Source organism: Hyperolius riggenbachi, chromosome 12 (assembly GCF_040937935.1).
Source record: "Hyperolius riggenbachi isolate aHypRig1 chromosome 12, aHypRig1.pri, whole genome shotgun sequence".
NCBI classification, from domain to species: domain Eukaryota; kingdom Metazoa; phylum Chordata; class Amphibia; order Anura; family Hyperoliidae; genus Hyperolius; species Hyperolius riggenbachi.
This window is the reverse complement of record NC_090657.1, coordinates 219,085,909-219,104,665: the sequence shown is the minus strand read 5'-3', so window position 1 is coordinate 219,104,665 and position 18,757 is coordinate 219,085,909. Positions and strand designations below refer to the sequence as shown.

The 18,757-nt window shown below is 46.3% G+C and overlaps 1 protein-coding gene across 1 annotated transcript in view; it reads left to right on the top strand.

Annotated features, from left to right (window-relative positions):
- The window catches only part of LRRC45 (leucine rich repeat containing 45), a 45,613-nt gene continuing 26,856 nt past the window's right edge, over positions 1 to 18,757 (top strand). Inside the window, exons 1-5 of the mRNA XM_068263646.1 lie at positions 1 to 239; positions 5,708 to 5,996; positions 7,940 to 8,001; positions 12,016 to 12,086; positions 15,272 to 15,450. Coding sequence (XP_068119747.1) covers positions 5,765 to 5,996; positions 7,940 to 8,001; positions 12,016 to 12,086; positions 15,272 to 15,450 — 544 coding nt within the window. The 5' untranslated portion in view covers positions 1 to 239; positions 5,708 to 5,764. The remainder of the gene's footprint in view (positions 240 to 5,707; positions 5,997 to 7,939; positions 8,002 to 12,015; positions 12,087 to 15,271; positions 15,451 to 18,757) is intronic.

Here is an 18,757-nt window from a genome sequence, read left to right as displayed (position 1 = left end):
CGAACACAAGAGCGCGAGTTGCGCTGCCAGTCTGTCCGCAGCTGGAGGTTATTGTTCCCTGCCAGCGGACATTTTCCCTGAGACCGAAGACTCTTCATTCCCCTGATACCGGCCACGCAAAAATGGCGCCTGCGCAGAGGACACGTCAGCGCTCTGCCGCTTGTGACTGCCTTTGAATTGACAGGCTGGCCAGCAGCGGCTTCCTGGTTACAAGTTGTGTATGGAGATTGGAGAAGAGGGTGAGTACTGGGGAGAGGGCTGTGCTACGTTCTATGACCAGAAAGAGATAAACACAGCCAGCTCTGACAAGCTGTTTGTCAGCAGCGTGGCTGTGATTTATGAGGGATTGCAGAGTGCAGGGGGACCTTAGGGAGGTTTGGGATAGCAACAGAGGCTGGGCTGTATAGGCAGATCCAGCCTCTATATGCAGATAATATTCTTCAAACCCACCTCGGGTTCTCTTTAAGCAAGTTGAGCATCCTGCTGATACTCTGCCTCTAATACTTTCAGCCACAGCCCCTGGACAAGCATGTAGCGGATCAAGTGTTTCTGACGGAATTCTGACTGGATTAGCTGCATGCTTGTTTCAGGTTGTGTGATTCATATACTGCTGTAGCCAAAGAGATCAGCAGGACTGTCAGACAACTGATATGAGGGAATAAATATGTCAGCCTCCATATCCCTCTCACTACAGGTGTACTTTAAATAATCTGATTTATTCAAAGCTCCCACCATCATCACTGCCAAGGAGTAGCTTACTCTATGAGCATAGCATTGTAAATGGGGCAGGTACCCCTGAAGTAAGAGGTATATGGAGGCTGCCATATTTATTTACTTTTAAAAAATACCAGTTGCCTGGCAGTCTTGCTGATCTCTTTGGCTGCAGTAGTGTCTGAAATAAGTTTTGTAGCTAATACAATCAGACTTTAGTCAGAAACACCTGATCTTACTTTGTACAATACATGTTGGCGCTTTAAAAATCAACACTAATAATAATCTGCATGCGTGTTCAGGGTTTATGGCTAAAATAAATAGAGGCAGAGGATCAGACGGGCAGCCAGGCAATGTGCATTGTTTAAAAGGAAATAAATATGTTAGCCTCCATATCCCCCTCACTTCAGGTTCCTTTCAGAGAAAATCTTACATAAATAAACGTACCAGCCTATTTGTCTTCTCCTAGTCCCCTCTGTGATGTTTTCGGCGCTCCCCGCTGCTTACTTGGTGATAAAATCACTGTTTTATTCATTGTTTTTGTAAACAATGAAGATGGCCGCCAAACAGGAAATACATCATCAGAGCAGGTGCTTGTTTGCAGTGGCTCCTCTCAAGGCTGACTTAACTGCTGGAATGTCACTTGTTGCTTTAGCTGCTTGTCTGGGCTTTGAACTGATCCTTCTGCACTCACAGCTGTTTGAAATGTCACAGCTCCGTGAGCCTCGCAGACAGGCTGGCTGTGAGCAGAGACCTTGCCTGACTCATACACACAGCACATAGAAGAGCAGAGGGGGGGGGGGGGGGGGGGTGCATAACTTCTCCCTATAACAGCAGAGGCAGCACATTCCTCTCTGGGTCCACAAAGCTTGACAAAAAAAAGATTAGATATATTACAGAGACAGTGCAACTAGAAAAGGTTGCAGAAATCCAGACCACATTAGAACAGGTATAGGAACTTATAGGATAGAAGAAATAAGGCTGAACATTTTGTTACAGAGTCTCTTTAAGCCCCTTTTACACCTGCTTTGCAAGTGTACTTTGCATTACCCTGTTTTACCGCAGGGTAACACAACGACAATGCAAGGCAATGGGACCTAGCACTCTTACCGCGTCGCGTTGTGCCACCGAGCCGATACAAAGTCTGCAGCGCGTTACTGTATGACTTCCGCGGCAACAGAAGTCAATGGGTGATGCAGGAATTACGTCAACGAGCGTGCACATGCGCAGACCAATGGGAATCCCAGTGATGTACTTCCTGCCGGCAGGGAGTACTTTACTAAGCAAGGAAGGGCCCTATGCATGCGATCCTGTCGGCGCACTTTGCTGCAGGGTCATATGTTTGTCATTTTTTGCATTCAGTGGGATGCAGCAGCAGCATTGCATCCCCGCTGCAGCGCAAACAAACCAGGAATACATTTTCTGTGCTATTGTTTATTGAAGGAGTTGGAAATGGCGCTCGATATTGCGTTGGCTGAGTATATGTGGGCCATAACATCTTTTTTTAATAACCTCAAAATAGCGTATAAAGACATAACCATACATAAAATGAAATCAGAACTGCTTATCTGTATCTGGAAGCTGGGTTCCTGTGTTCTCTGGCAGCTCCTTCAGTTAGCATTAAAGGGGAACCTGAAGTGAGAGTGATATGGAGGCTGCCATATTTATCTCCTTTTAAACAATACCAGTTGCCTGGCTGTCCTGCTGATCTATTTGGCTAGAAAAGTGTTTGTATTACACCAGAAATAAGCATGCAGCTAATTTTGTCAGGTCTGACAATAATGTCAGAAACACTTGATCTGCTACATGCTTGTTCAGGGGCTATGGCTAAAAGTATTAGAGGCAGAGGATCAGCAGGGCTGCCAGGCAACTGGTAAGTAAATAAATATGACAGCCTCCACATCTCTCTCACTTCATTTGTCCTTTAACACATATAGTAAATGCCACCTTAAAGAGGAACTCCGGTGAAAATAATGTAATAAAAAGTGATTTATTTCTACAATAATTATGTATAAATGATTTAGTCAGTGTTTGCCCATTGTAAAATCTTTCCTCTCCCTGATTTACATTCTGACATTTATCACATGGTGACATTTTAACTGCTGGCAGGTGATGTCAGTGGAAGTAGCTGCTGCTTGCTTTTTTGGCAGTTGGAAACAGCTGTAATCAGCTATTTCCCACATTGCAACGAGGTTCACAGACAAAACACTGCCAATACCATGGTCCTCACAGTTTCCTGTGGGAGGGGTTTTTAACACAATATCAGCCACACAGAGCCCCCTGATGATCCAAAGGAAAATATTTCTCATGGGAAAGGTGGTATCCGCTACTGATTGGGATAAAACTGAGATCATAATCTTCACGCCCCGCTTTGCACCACCCCTCCCAGATATTCATGTCACTATCAACAGCCCTACCACCCGCCTTATCTCCCAGGCCCGCTGCCTGGGCGTCACCCTAGACTCTGCCCTCTCCTTCAGTCCACACATCCAAAATGTTACCAGAGCCTGCAACTTCCACCTTCGCAAGATCTCTAAAATCCGCCCCTTTCTGACCCCGGACACTACCAAGCTTCTCATCCACTCCCGCCTTGACTACTGCAATGCCCTACTATCTGACCTCCCCTTAAAACGCATTGCAACCCTTCAATCAGTCATGAATGCAGCAGCTAGACTCATCTATCTTTTCCACCGCGCTGCTTCCACTTCTCCCCTCTGCGAAGCCGTACACTGGCTCCCTATCAGCTTCAGGATCAGTTTTAAGGTCATGTGCCTTACCTAGAAATCTGTGCACAAGACCTGCCCAACCTACATTTCTGAGCTCGTCAACAGATATATACCTGCTCGCCCCCTCCGGTCCTCCAATAATCTCCGCCTGACCTCCCCGCTCATTTCTCATTCCCATGCACGCTTACAAGACTTCTCAAGATCTGCCCTCACCCTATGGAACTCCCTTCCACTCCCCATCAGACTCGCTCCTTCCTTCAACACCTTCAAGCAAGCCCTCAAAACACATTTCTTTAAAATGGCCTACCCCACATGTAGCACACTCTAACTCTCCTAGTCGACCACCTTTTCCACAGTCCTACCTTCTGTGTCCCTCCCCCACCCTTTAGATTGTAAGCATTTGGCAGGGCCTCCCACCTCGCTTAGTGTGTCCTTGTTAATTTTGCTACCCCATCAATGACGCCCTTCTCGTGGACTGCTCGGACTTGTTTTGCCGAATCTCTGTAAAATGCTTTTTATACCCTGATTGCATGTATAACCTTCTGCTATGTTCTATAACCGTGTGCAACCTCTCTGTCTGTCACCCCTTGTTGCAATGTATGCATCCCTATTTATTGTCCAGCGTTGCGTAATATGTTGGCGCTTTATAAATACAATTCATAATAATAAGTTCAATTCTTAGTTACATATTCTCTTTAAAGGGATACTGTAGGGGGGTCGGGGGAAAATGAGCTGAACTTACCCGGGGCTTCTAATGGTCCCCCGCAGACATCCTGTGCCCGCGCAGCTGCTCACCGATGCTCCGGTCCCGCCTCCGGTTCACTTCTGGAATTTCTGACTTTAAAGTCAGAAAACCACTGCGCCTGCGTTGCCGTGTCCTCGATCCCGCTGATGTCATCAAGAGCGCACAGCGCAGGCCCAGTATGGTCTGTGTCTGCGCAGTACACTCCTAGTGACATCAGCGGGAGCGAGGACACGGCAACGCAGGCGCAGTGGTTTTCTGACTTTAAAGTCAGAAATTCCAGAAGTGAACCGGAGGCGGGGCCGGAGCATTGCGGAGTGGCTGCGCCAACACAGGATGTCTGCGGGGGACCATTAGAAGCCCCGGGTAAGTTCAGCTCATTTTCCCCTGACCCCCCCTACAGTATCCCTTTAAAGAAAACCTGTAACGTCAAAAAGTCCCCTGGGGGGTACTCACCTCGGGAGGGGGAAGCCTCAGGGTCCTAATGAGGCTTCCCACGCCGTCCTCTGTCCCTCGGGGGTCTCGCTGCAGCCCTCTGAACAGCGGCGATGTAAATATTTACTTTTCCAGCTCCTGCGCAGGCGCTGTGGCGACTGTCGGCTTCGAAGTAGGCGGAAATACCCGCTCACCGTCGGGTCTGCTCTACTGCGCAGGCGCAAGTTTCCGGCGCCTGCGCAGTAGAGCGGACCCGACTGAGCTTGTGTATTTCCGCCTACTTCGGAGCCAAAAGCCGCCACAGCGCCTGCGCAGGAGCCGGGAAAGGTAAATATTGAACAGGCTGTCGGCGGCTGCTCGGAGGGCTGCAGCGAGACCCCCGAGGGATGGAGGAAGGCGTGGGAAGCCTCATTGGGACCCTGAGGCTTCACCTTCCCGAGGTGAGTAACCCCCAGGAGAACTTTTTGATCTTACAGAGTCTCTTTAAAGCAAACCTGTTAGGCACTTACCAAGGTAGAGGAAAGCCTCTGGATGATATAGGGGCTTCCCATGTCCCCCTAGACCCCACCGCTGCTTGCCGGGGTTCTCTTCTGCGCAGAAGTCACGAGGACTGCGCTCCCCTTGAGTCTTGGCCATGCCTGCGCAGTAGCTTGAAGCTGCTTATGTATGGAGGAAGGTTGTGCACAAGCGGCTCTGCGCTACTGCACTAGCTCATCCAGGACTGGTGCAGTGCGGCTGCACACCTACTCGGAGGGACGCGTGTCCGCAGGAACAAATCCAACAAGCCCTTGATTTGCTTAGAGCAGTGATGGCTAAACTTGGCACTCCCGCTGTGACAAAACTACAAATCCCTTCATGCTTCTGCCTCCCCGAGTTATGCTTAGAGCTGTCAGAGTATTGCAAAGCCTCATGGGACTTGTAGTTCCACCACAGCTTACACTGGCTTAGAGGGTCGTAACGATGGATCAGTGGGGTTGAAGATGAGGAGGAAGCCTCAGGGCTATGCAAAGGCTTCCCTCTACTAAGGTAAGTAACTTTTTTCAAAATCTGACTTCAGGCTTACAGTAGTCCTGTTTTTCTGTGTCTGCCGCAGGATCGTACATGTCTACGCCATTCCCTTGAGTAGTTACTTTGCAGTGAAGCTGCAGTGATGGATGAACTGAAGAGGTTGTATCTCCGCCTGTGCCAGGAGAAGGGCTCAGAACCCCAGGAGGCGGTGCTGAGGGAACTGCAGGAGGTTCGGGAGACCTCTACAAGAGGGCGGCTGGATTTATCCACTCTGAGTCTCTCCAGAGAGTCCTGCCAGGTTCTGGGCCTCCTCCTGGAGAATGATACCACCTTCAGCCATGTCCTCCTCAGTGACTGCATGCTCAGCGAAGAAGGTACCCGTGTTTTGAAAATAAGACAGTGTCATATTCAGCTAAGGCTTATTTTCAGTGGATGTCTTATATTTCTATGAACACACAAGTTCCTGTGTTGTGTCGTCCTGCCTTCCCCACTGTGCCACCTCTTCCTCTGCTGGATCCACCTCTTGTGTGCCCCTGTGTCCCTCTTGTATCTTCAGTGTCCCCCTCTGTCCCCTTTTCTTCTGCGTCCCCCCATGTCCTCTGCTGTGTCTTCCGCTGTCCCTTATGTCATCGCTGTGTCTTCCGATGTCCCCACTGTACCGCCTCTGTCTCTGCTGGATCCACCTCTTGTGTGCCCCTTGTACCTTTAGTGTCCTCCTGGTGTATCCCTCTGTCCCTGTGTCCTCCTCTATCCCCTGTCCTCCTATGTCCTCTGCTGTGTCTTCCACTGTCCTCCGTGTCTTCCGATATTCCCCTGCAGCCTCTTCTGGGAAAGAAAAAACTCCATGCTGCTGTGTCCCGGATCTTCACATACTTATAAAACTGCCGACCAGGAGATTTGGGCACAGGGTGAAGCTGTTAAAAGGCTTACCCTGCTCCTGCAGAAGTCCCGGTGGCGTTAATTACTCCCTCTCTAGGTCCATGTGGATAGTGGGGCGTAAGATGTAATTTGGCTTCCAGCTATAAGCTCCATCTTGATTCTATCTGTGCTGCTGCTCAGAGTACCCACAGTAATGTCTCATGTCCCTAGCCGATCTCGCAATGGATGCTGAGAGATGTTGTTTATTAATGTGATTACATCTCCCGTCCGTGAGATGTATTTACATGTATGGGCTACATCTCCTGGCATTCATTGTGGTGGCACGACATCACCGCGGGTACTTCAAGCTGCTGTACAGTGGCACAGGAACAGAGAAGATGGGGGGCTACGGTGGATACGTTTGTACAATTTGGTGCCAAGTTCCCAGTGGTAGAATCCTGGGTAACACAAACGAAGCTTGTAAGAACCCCCATGACTTAAAGTGGATCCGAGATAAACTTTTTCTCATTGCATAATTGTGTTCCTTTCGTATAGTTTATAGGGCATTCCTCAAGCCAAATACTTTTTTGTTTTAATACTCTAATTCCCTATAAACTAAACAAGCCTCGCCCACAGCTTTTCAGAGTGCCTTGGCATTTTCGGACAGTAGCAAGGGCTTATGGGAACTCAGTCTGGGGAGGAGGATGAAGAGGTTACTAGCCAGAGATTTCAGAGGCAGAGGGGAGGAGGGGGAATTAGGTTTTCACAGGCTGAGGGCTGGAGATGCAGATCAGCTTGCCTGTGTGTAATGTTTACAAACAGAAAATGGCCGCTGTCATTGTATCACAGGAAGAAATAATCATATACTGTTGAAGCTGTTTGCAGCTAGATTTGACAATATCTAAACTTTAGATAAGGTATATAGACAAGTTACTTGTTATAGTTAGTTTTTCATCTCGGATCCGCTTTAAACATGTTTTTCAAACGTGACGAATACCTGTGATTTAATGACTATATATAAGTGACAGGAATTGTTGCAGCCAGCTGATGGACCCTGGAGGGTCTGTCTGTGATTGGTTGAACCGTTTGCCTGATCTGGATAAGGCCCTCAGTCTCAGGCAAAAACAGTGCAGGAAATTTGAGAACATCAGGCACCGCTATAGGCTGTAATGGGAATTACGTCTATAGCAGCACTCGGTCAGTAAATTATGATAAAAACTGCATATTTTGGCCTCCAGCAATAGCTGAATTACGTCTTACCCCACAGTCCACAGTGGCCTGTAGGGGGAATAGTAATTACCACCGGGACTTTTGCAGGAGCAGGGTGAGAAGTTTTACACCTTCATCCTGTGCCCAAATCTCCCGGGGCCTTAATTACATGTATACCTCAGTCTCGTTCATTAGCATGCTTTCTGTAGATGACTGAGGCCGTCACTGTATTTCTGCTCTGATGTGACAGGTGCCAAGCATATTTTACAAGGCCTCCGTACCAATGCCGCGGTGAAGCACTTGGATTTGAAAGTGAGTTTGACTTTAAATAACTCTTTATTTTGTTGTAATTCTATTATGTCTTCTCCAATCTAGACACAGTTGCTTTCCTAGTGTTAGGGCTCTTTCACATTAGGGCAGATTTTCTGCCTATCAACGCAAAGGATAAAGTTTGCGTTACCCAAGGTGAAATGAAAGTCCATAGACTTTCATTTTAACTTTCACATATAACGCAGCCTTTTTGTGCGTTGCGTTACACTGCACCCAGGCGCAGTTTTTTGGCCGACGCTAGCTTTATGCGTTACAATGTTAGTCAATGTAAAACGCACACTATGCGCGTTTTTAATACGTTAACGCAGGCAATCAGTCCCAGAATGCAACAGAGGAACAATGTAGAAAGTTGAAAACTAAAAGAAAAAAAAATTACCTGCGTTTTTCTATGTCCTGTAACGCATTGAAAACGGATTACAAACGCACACTCACTGCAGTGCAACGCATATCAAAATGCATTAAAACGCATACAACAAAATGTATGCTTTGAGCGTTCTCCAACGCAAGCTCTGATGTGAAAGAGCCCTTACTCATGTTTAACCAACGTGTACCTATGAAAGCGCCACCTGTAGAAATGGGCGCAAAATAACGGAAATATAATATCAGTAATTTCACCAATATTGTATTATCCACGATAGTAGAATATCGATAATTTTACCGATATCTTACTATGTCCTAAACTATTCTCACATAGAATCCCCCCTCTTAATGTCTAACACTAACCTCAACCCCCCACCATGCCTAACCCTCAAAGTGAACCAGAGACAAAGCACCCTCATGTATTTTACCATATATATCAGTGGGAACATTAGAGAAAACTCCTACCTTGCTCTCTGTTTCATCCTTCACTGCACAGTCTGCTTGTTATCAGCCCTGATAAAATCCCAGACTGAGCATTGTCTGGCTTTGCTCAGGAATCATTATAGCTGAGTCATTATAGCAGAGCCAGAAGGGGGCAGGATTGGGCTTGTAAAGGCATCAGAGAAGACAGACTCAGCTATAATGATTCCTGAGCAAAGCCAGACTGAATGCTCAGTAGGGGATTTTATCAGGGCTGATAACAAGCAGGCTGAGCAGTGAAGGATGAAGCAGAGAGCAGGGTAGGTGTTTTCTCTAATGTTCCCACTGATATATATGGTAAAATACATGAGGGTGCTTCGTCTCTGGTTCACTTTAAGACCACCCCACACACACACCTAACCCTTAAGATCACCCTCCCTTCATACCTAACCCTTAAAGGGATACTTAAGTCAAAATTAAAAAATGACTTTTACTCACCTGGGGCATCCCTCAGCCCCCTGAAACTGGATGGTGCCCTCGCAGCCCCGCTCCGATCGTCCTGTCCCCGCCGGTGGCTACTTCCGGGTTCGGCGACAGCCGCCGACAGGCTGGGAACGCGAGTGATTTTCCGCGTTCCCAGCCGCTATATCACCCTCTATGCTGCTATAGGATATATATATATACGCTATAGCAGCATAGAGGGTGATATAGCGGCTGGGAACGCGGAAAATCACTCGCGTTCCCAGCCTGTCGGCGGCTGTCGCCGAACCCGGAAGTAGCCACCGGCGGGGACAGGACGATCGGAGCGGGGCTGCGAGGGCACCATCCAGCTTCAGGGGGCTGAGGGATGCCCCAGGTAAGTAAAAGTCATTTTTTAATTTTGACTTAAGTAATCCTTTAAGACCCCCTCTTACTTTTATCAGGAACCCTGTGCCCATTAAAATATCACTATTTAGGGTAAATACGGGCACCCGATAAAGCGCTGCGCCAATTGCCACTAATGTAATTTATCCGCTGTAAGCACAATGCAAGCGATTGCGCCACGCCCAAATTTAACAGCATGCTCCAGCATAGTCCTTATAGTGGATAAATTACATGAGCAGCATGCCAGGGCCAATTTCCTTGCGGCTTGATTGCTGTAACCGACTTTGTGGGTAACCATGTGTTTGAGGTGACAGATTTTGAAGGCTCGGATTTGCTGGTTATGGTCATGTGTTGCCTCTGTCCTTGTCTAGGATGGAGCAGGAAGTGATTGCAGCAAATCCAGAGTCTTGCAAGTCTATCACCTGACCAAAATGATCTACATTATTCCTTCTACCCACCAGCAACACTAGTTCCTGAGCAGCGCTGTTGCCAAGCATGCAGGCCCGTATTTAACCCACAGGAGCCTATAGGCACAGTTTTAGAAAATGATAAATCTTATTTAAACAAAGCTAAATTAGTATTTTAGCAAATGAAAAGCAATAGTAAATGCTTGGAAATTGTTTAGAACCAATAATCATGTACTATGATTAAATATATATTTGTTAAGAGATACTTGTGATAATGCTTACTATGCTAGGGGGTACTTGGTGATTATGAGGTTTTAAAAGGGGTACATGCCAATAAAATGTTGAGAAACACTGCTCTAGTACCTCCGTATTATAGTTCCTTAGGTAAGTTTGTATGTATTAGAGTAACTATGTCTGCATAAGAGAAGAATAGTACAGGTAGTCCCCAACTTATGAACGTCCGACTTACAAGCGACCCAGCGAAACAAATGGCATAAATTCTGTGGGAACAAGTAAAAAAAATAATAATTTCAAATTGGACTTTTTTTTTCTTTCCCAATTAAATCAATATAAAAAAAATTAAAGAAAAAATGGCTTTTAAACTTGTATAAGCAGGTACAAGGGGCAGAGGTGACACAGAGGCAGGCACTGGAGACACAGGGGGGCACAGAGGAGGTACAGGGCACAGTGTTTCGACTTAAAGGATACATCCAAGCTTTAAAAAAAAAAAAAAAAAAAGTTTTACTCACCTGGGGCCTCATCCAGCCCCTAAAAGTGTGTGAGGTCCCACGCTGCGGTTCCGTTGTCAGCCAGGGCTCCCGATCTCCCCTCTGGAAAATCACGACCTGCGGCCAGAGCAGGATCTCCTGCGCGTGCGCGGTTGCACCGAGTGGCTACCGAGATTACAGTCGGTGCTGAGTGCGCTTGCGCAGTTCAGTAAGAATTTAAGTGCAAGAGCGCTCCTGGCATCGGCAGCGCAATGACGAGAGGTGCACAACACGCCCGCACATACACAGAGGAACCCAGCTCAGCGGCAGATATGGAAGGAATACCGAAGGCCTGGCTCACGGTGGAACCGCAGCGTGGGATCTTTTTTAAATCTAGTTCTTGGATATGTTCTTTAACAACAGATTCAGGTTAAGAATGAACCTACAGTCCCTACCTCTTTCGTTAACCGGGGACTACCTGTAACTGTGCCTGTATTAGACTAACTGTGTCTGCATTAGATAACTATTAGGGCCTATTTCCACCACACGCGGATTCTGGTTGCGAATTTCCGCATCCAAAATGCAACACATATTTGTGGATGGCGCTATTTCCATTCAATGCGAATTTTTGGACATGATGCGGAAGAAATCTGTATGGTACATTGCATTTTTTCGCATGGCTAATGTAAGTCAGTGGGGCCGCATATATTCGCGTTTCAAATGCGGAAATTCACGTTTCCGAACGTGAATTTAACCAGCATGTACAGCGTTATTTCCAAGTTAATTATGCAAATTACTGGGCAGTACACATGACATATTATGTTGCTAGGCACTATTCAAATCGCAACGCCAATTTTTGCATGATAACGCGTATGCGCTTTTAGAAACGCATTAAAAATTGATGTGAATTTCAGTATGAGATTCAAGCGCGTGCTAGTGGAAATAGGCCCTAAGAATAACTGTGTCTGTATTGGAGAAGCATTGGAGTAACTGTGCGCGCATTGGAGTAACTGTGCGCGCATTGGAGTAACTGTGCGCGCATTGGAGTAACTGTGCGCGCATTGGAGTAACTGTGCGCGCATTGGCGTAACTGTGCGCGCATTGGCGTAACTGTGCGCGCATTGGCGTAACTGTGCGCGCATTGGCGTAACTGTGCGCGCATTGGCGTAACGGTGCGCGCATTGGCGTAACTGTGTGTGCATTGGAGTAATAACGGGCTCATTTTACATGTTTTGCAGGGCAATAATCTGCGTGGTGATGGTGCAGAAGCTTTGGGGAAGCTCTTGAGACACAATTCCTCTCTGAACAGGTACTTGAACAGGAATCTAGAAAATTGTATTGATTCTTTTTTCTCGCAGGAGATTTTCTCACACTTTATCAGCTCCCAGCTAGTAAAAAAAAATCAAAAATCAAATTGTGTGTCTCATAATAACCTATTTAAACAATGCAAACCAAAGCTACGCCTCAAAAACATGCACCAAACTGGTATGTTATTCAATCATAAATCAAAACAGCCTCTTTATTTAACAACCACAACGATAAAAACACAAAGCCAAGCAAGGCGGGTCCATCAATATGTAATATCATGGTGAGGATGTAAAAATACTAACAAGAGGTATATTGGTAGGAAATCCAAAAAGTGCTTAGTGCAATGATCCACATATGACAATAAATGCATACATGGTAATAATAGAATAAGGGCTGAGAAAAACACTCTGTATCATCAGCCAAAGAATTTGAAAAAAAAATCAGTGCAATAAAGATCCCAAAGAGGAAAGAAAAGCATACTCGTGTCATACCAACAGTGAAGGATATGTGCCTGCAAATACCTCATATACTCGTGTATAAGCCTAATTTTTCAGCACAAAAACTGTGCTGAAAAGCTACCCCCTCGGCTTATATGCGAGTCAGTGGAGCAGAACGGATGGTGGAGCAGGTTTTGTTACTGGCAGAGGAGTGTAAGGATCATGCACTAGTGATCCTACTCTTGCCAGCTGGCTCCTTGCTGTGTCTGTGCCCCCCATCCCCTGCAACATGATGTGCAGAGTGCGCTGTTCAAGACTACCTGTGTCCCCTGGCTTGTGGAGCAGAACATGCAAGCAACGTGCCAGCGGTGCAGTGATCAGGGATTCTTCCTGTGTAGTAATCGCTGTCTCATATCTATCACGCCATCTAGTGGCATTTTGAGACACATCTGTATTATCCTTGGGGCACATCTGGCTATGGCAGTGATCCGCAAACTTGGCTTTCAGCTGTCAAGGAACTACAAGGCCCACAATGTATTTGCCTTTATGAATCATGACTGTGGCTGTCAGACTCCTGCAATGCATTGTGGGACTTTTAGTTTCTTAACAGCTGGAGAGCCAAGTTTGCAGATCACTGGGCTATGGGGAGGGGGGCTGACTTGTACTGGGGACACATCTGTTTACTGTAGAGGGGGTTATACTGAGGGGGCTTATATGCAAGTCAATAACTTTTTCCTAGTTTCTGAGGGAAAAATGGGTTCCTCGACTTATATGCAAATATATATGGTAGTGAATGAAAATAGCAGAAACCGCCAAGGATCCAACATGCAAGGTAAGTTGAAAACAGCTAATGCAAGGAAAGTGCAGAGTGCAATCGGGGTATTCCTACCAAAGTAAGTATCAGTCTCCGTTCGGGTGCCCACTGCTGATCCGTCGCAATTCGCCGAGATAGGCTTCCTCAAGGAGCATATTAACCTATTATCTATATTACTTGTCTTCTCTACTTTTCTGTAGCAGGGTGCTGAAAATAAAACGAAAATTCAGGAGAAAGGTTTATTGAATTTAGGTAAATTTGTCTTTACAAGAACAACTTAAACATGTAGCGTAGAAGGTTTGCCAGTTTTTGATAAATCGTTGTTCTATTCGTTGTAGAAATAATGTAGGTTTCACTTTATTCTTGCTTATTTTCCATTGTCCTTCTCTTCCCATTTGCAGACAGCAGGTTGAGCTCTGCTGCAGAAACTGACTGAAGTCTTTTCATTATAGCCCTTTCTCAGTAGAGACCATGTAGTCTGATAGTGTACAGAATTCTGTAGCACTGAACCTATTGTTAACGGCTGCCACTGCACAGGGAACTACTACTCTGCTTTGCTATTGAAACACCCATGATGCTTTGCAGACTGATTTAACATGGGTACACCATGCATTAACCAGTACATACAGGTTGCCAGAGAGTCCCCCCCCCCCACCCCCGTATAAGTAGACAGTGCCCCCCCCCCCCTTTCCCTCAGCATAGTTAGCCAGAGAGTCCCCCCTCCCACTCGATTATAGGTGGCCAGTGAGTACCACTTCCCAGTAAGTATACTGTAGTTATTCGGAGAATGCCCCCCCCCCCCAGTATAGGTAGTAGCCAGAGAGTGCCCCTCTCCAATAATGGTAGCCAGAGAGTGCCCCCCCCCACTAAAGGTATTCAGAGAGTGCCTCCCCTCCCCCTCCCATTAAGGTAGCTAGAGTGCCCCCCCTTCCCACTAAAGGTAGCCAGAGTTCCCCCCCCCCCCCCCCCCCAGTATAGGTAACCAGAGAGTGTGCCCCTCCCTGATTTGAGGTGATGGAAGGAGCTGATTGGTTGAACACAGGTATGAGTCTGTGCACCGGACACTGAAGAATTATACATTTGCCATTAAAAGAAACCTGAAGAAGAATAAAAAAAAAAAGTTTCACTTACCTGGGGCTTCTTCCAGTCCCCTGCAGCCGCCGTGTGCCTGCAACGTTACCAAATGATCCTCCGTTCCCCCGCCCCGGCTCACTTTCGGTTCTGGCAGCCGCCGTCCACTGCGCCAACGTGGACCTGCCCGTGCACGTCTTCGTTGTGCTCCTGCCACCGGGAGCGTCGTACAGCTCCTGCGCAGGACGCTCCTGGCCAAGGGAGCACATATGAGGATGCGCGTGGCCAGGGCCACGCAAGCCCAGTGGACGTCAACTTACAGGTTGGCGTGAACGAAAGTGAGCCTCGGCGGGGGTGCGGAGGATTGTTTGGTTACGTCGCGGGCACAGGGAGGCTGCAGGGGACTGGCAGAAGCCCCAGGTAAGTGAAACTTTTTTTTTTTTTTTCAAATTTTCTGGTCCGCTTTAAACTTGTACACGTTTCCAACAATTAAAATGTTGCTGCATTCTTTAAAGGAGAACTGTTGTGAGAGGTATATGTAGGCTGCCCTATTGATTTCATTTTAAGCAATACCAGTTGCCTGGCTATCCTGCTGAGCTATCTGCCTGCAGAATCACACCAGAAACAAGCATGCAGCTAATCTTGTCAGATCTGACAAAAATGTCAGGAACATCTGATCTGCTGCATGCTTGTTCAGGGTCTAGGACTAAAAGTATTAGAGGCAGAGGATCAGCAGGGCTGCCAGGCAACTGGTATAGCTTAAAGGAAAATCAATATGGCAGCCTCTATATACCTCTCACTACAGTTCTCCTTTAAAGAAATGTATGAAGATAATGATGATGATTTTCCTGTAACTCTCTGCAGCCTCATCCTGGAATGGAACAGTCTCGGCATGTGGGAGGACGGATTTTCCTTATTTTGTGACGGGCTGAGCTGCAACCAGAGTCTGCAGAAATTGGATCTCCGCAACAATCAGATCAACCACAAGGGGGCAGAGGAACTCTCTATGGCCATAAAACGCAACTTTACTCTCCAAGAATTAGGTACCATAAGAAACGCCTAGTGGTTACTAAAATTTGTGCATCGTTTTTATTCAGCAAGCACAAATAATAAAAAAAAAATCTCTACAACAGGTGAATATGAAATGTTACCTGTGAATATTTTATATGTTCCGGTAGCCCTGAGAGGAGCTCTGGACCAAGCAGTAGTATTATAGATGCTTGTAAAAATTGCCGCTGTCCTTAAATCACTACATGCTGCAAGCAGAGGTCCCCATCCTCGTTTAATGATTTTATGTCTGGGGTGCAGAGGGTGCCTCCAGGCATGTAGACATGTGTTCATTCAAAATCCATTATAGTGAGGGGGACATGGAGGCTGACATATTTAATTCCTTTTAGTTTGAAAACATTTTTTTATTGTCAGAAAGATAAAAATAGCACAAACAAAACATAGTATGTCATAATAATGACAGCAAAATAATAGTATTTGTTATAAATCTACAAGCAGGATGACAATAGAAGGACATACATGAACTGCCTGTATTCCCCCCCCCCCCCCCCCCATGTGTCTCCCACTCCCCTCCTCTGCCCCTGTGTTTAATTAGCAGAATTAGCAGCGTGACTCACCTGATCCATCGCAGACTTCTCCTCTCCTGCACTGCTCCTCTAGTGTCCGCTTCTGCTGATCGCATCATCAACAGAAGCGGACACTAGGGGAGCCGTGCAGGAGCGGAGAGGTCTGCGAGGGATCAGGTGAGCCGCACTGCCATTTCTGTTAATTGTGACACACAAGGCGGATAATGCAGGGTGGCGGTGGGTTGGCGGTTCGTATCAGCGAGCGTTTGTATGTCGGGGGCTCCCTGTATTCGGTATATGAGACGCAGGGACTTTTTCTCACCATTTTTGGGGGAAAAAAAGTGCATCTTATATGCCAAAAATACAGTATTTCAAACATTCCTGAATTATACAAAATAGAGCAGGCTTGTCTTTGTATATTTGTACAAACATGTTAAATCATCACAGTCAAGTATAATGGCAAAAAGAAAAAGAAGGTAAGGGTGCAGAGCACAGAGGATCTTGCAACTCTTCTTTACCACCTGCAATAGTCCGCTATCTGTAGCCCACCCATCTAGTATATACAGTTAGGGACCATGTGGGATGGCTGTGTCTGATCCTGCAGTTACAATCAAGGTTGAAAATGTGTTAATAATGATTGCAGTAATCTTTGTGATGTACAGATAAGAAATTAGGGGATTTTTTTCCCTGAATAAAAATATAGTTTAACGTTTCCATAAAGTTTGTTTGATACAGCAAACGTATAGAGAACCTGAGATGAATGGTATGGAGGTAGGTGAGGGGAAAGCCTGCGCATCCCTAAAAACATGTTGCAATTGAATAGTTAATCGCACAGGCATACACCGCCTCTGCCAGACTCAAAAATGCATGCCCTGCATCCAAGGCAAGTGCTAACATTTATTAAACTAATAAATGCAGGGCATGCATTTTTCAGTCTGGCAGAGGCGGTGTATGCCTGTGCGATTAACCATTCAATTGCAATATGTTTTTAGGGATGCGCAGCCTTTCCCCCCACCTTTCCTTAACATTGTAACTATGTAACTGTCAGGTTAGCTGCTCCCAGCCCCTCCTCCTGAGTTTCCTGTTTGCATAAGTGGTAGCAGATTTGCATATGATTTGCATCTGAATTGAATGCGAAGTGTGCAGAAAATCTATTTAGGTTCTGCACACCGAGCTGGTGGCCATTTCTGATGCAGCCTTAGTGGTATGCGCTGGCGTTCTCCTCGCTGTTCAACCAAATGCAAGGTATTTCTACTTACCTGGGGCTTCCTCCAGCTCCATTAGGTGCGTGGGGTCCCTGGCTGTCACCTCCGGCCGCTCCGTTCTCTTAAAATCCCTCCTGCGTCTGGAAAGATTGCCGGAGGGATTTACAAGAGAGCAGAGAGGACAGCCAGGGACCCCATGTACCTAATGGAGCTGGAGAAAGACCCAGGTAAGTAGAAATACCTCCATACCATTCATTTCGTGTTCCCTTTAAAGAGAACCCGAGGTGTGTTTAAAGAATGTTATCTGCATACAGAGGCTGGACATGCCTATACAGCCCAGCCTCTGTTGCTATCCCAAACCCCACTAAGGTCCCCCTGCACTCTGCAATCCCTCATAAATCACAGCCGTGCTGTGAGGCTGTGTTTACATCTGTGGTGTCAGTCTCAGCTGCTCCCCCTCCTCCTGCATAGCTCTGGTCCCTGCCCCCGTCCCTTCCCTCCAATCAGCAGGGAGGGAAGGGATGCAGGCTGGGACTGGAGTTCTGCAGGAGGCGGGGAGAGCAGCAGACTGACACTATAGAGATAAACACAGCCAGCTCTGACAAGCTGTTTGTCAGCAGCGTGGCTGTGATTTATGAGGGATTGCAGAGTGCAGGGGGACCTTAGGGGGGTTTGGGATAGCAACAGAGGCTGGGCTGTATAGGCAGATCCAGCCTCTGTATGCAGATAATAATCTTGAAACCCACCTCGGGTTCTCTTTAAAGTTAAACTTTAGGCAATTCTAAAAAAAAAATATCATTGCATAATCCAGCTCTTTGTTTAATAAACCAGTATTTATAGTGGAACTAAAACTGGGAAGGTCCTCTCTGCTCTGAAGGATTAGCCACAGCATGATAACCTTTTTGGGAAAAAATTTCTTCATTACTTGGTTTCACTTTTTAAGAAGGCACTGAAAGGGTTAAGCCTTTACTATAGTAGAGCTGCCTAGGCAGAGCTCTCCTGCAATCTATTCACAGTTGCTGATGAGAGATAATTGGACAGGTTGATCTGCCTTGACAAACACAAGACACATAGAAGTGAATTTCTTTAGCAACTATGTGTAGAATAATTACTTTTCATTGTGTGCTGTTCAATACTTCGAATCCGATTTAAAGGACACCCGAGGCGAAAATAAACGAATGAAATAATATTTTATATGATATTTTGTATAATACTTTTTATGATATTCCGCAGTTTTATTTTATGTTTAAATCTACTTTTTAAGTTTTAACTGTTTTATTGTTTTTGCTCAATGACCCATTCATTGAAGTATGTCAGAGCTAAACATCTATGAACTATTGACCCTTTTTATCTCTTTCCGGCTCTCAGAAGCCATTTTCTGCTAGGAAAGTGTTTTTATAGTTGGAATTTCTTATCAGTGAGGGTCACACTGTAGTCACTTCCTGTCTGAGTCAGGACTGAGTCAGCCACTTACATACCTGATATTTAACTCTTTCAGGCAGAGAAAGAAAAAAAGGAACACAGCATAGTTATTTGTGTGCTAGGCACTGTACATATACATGTCTATCTCA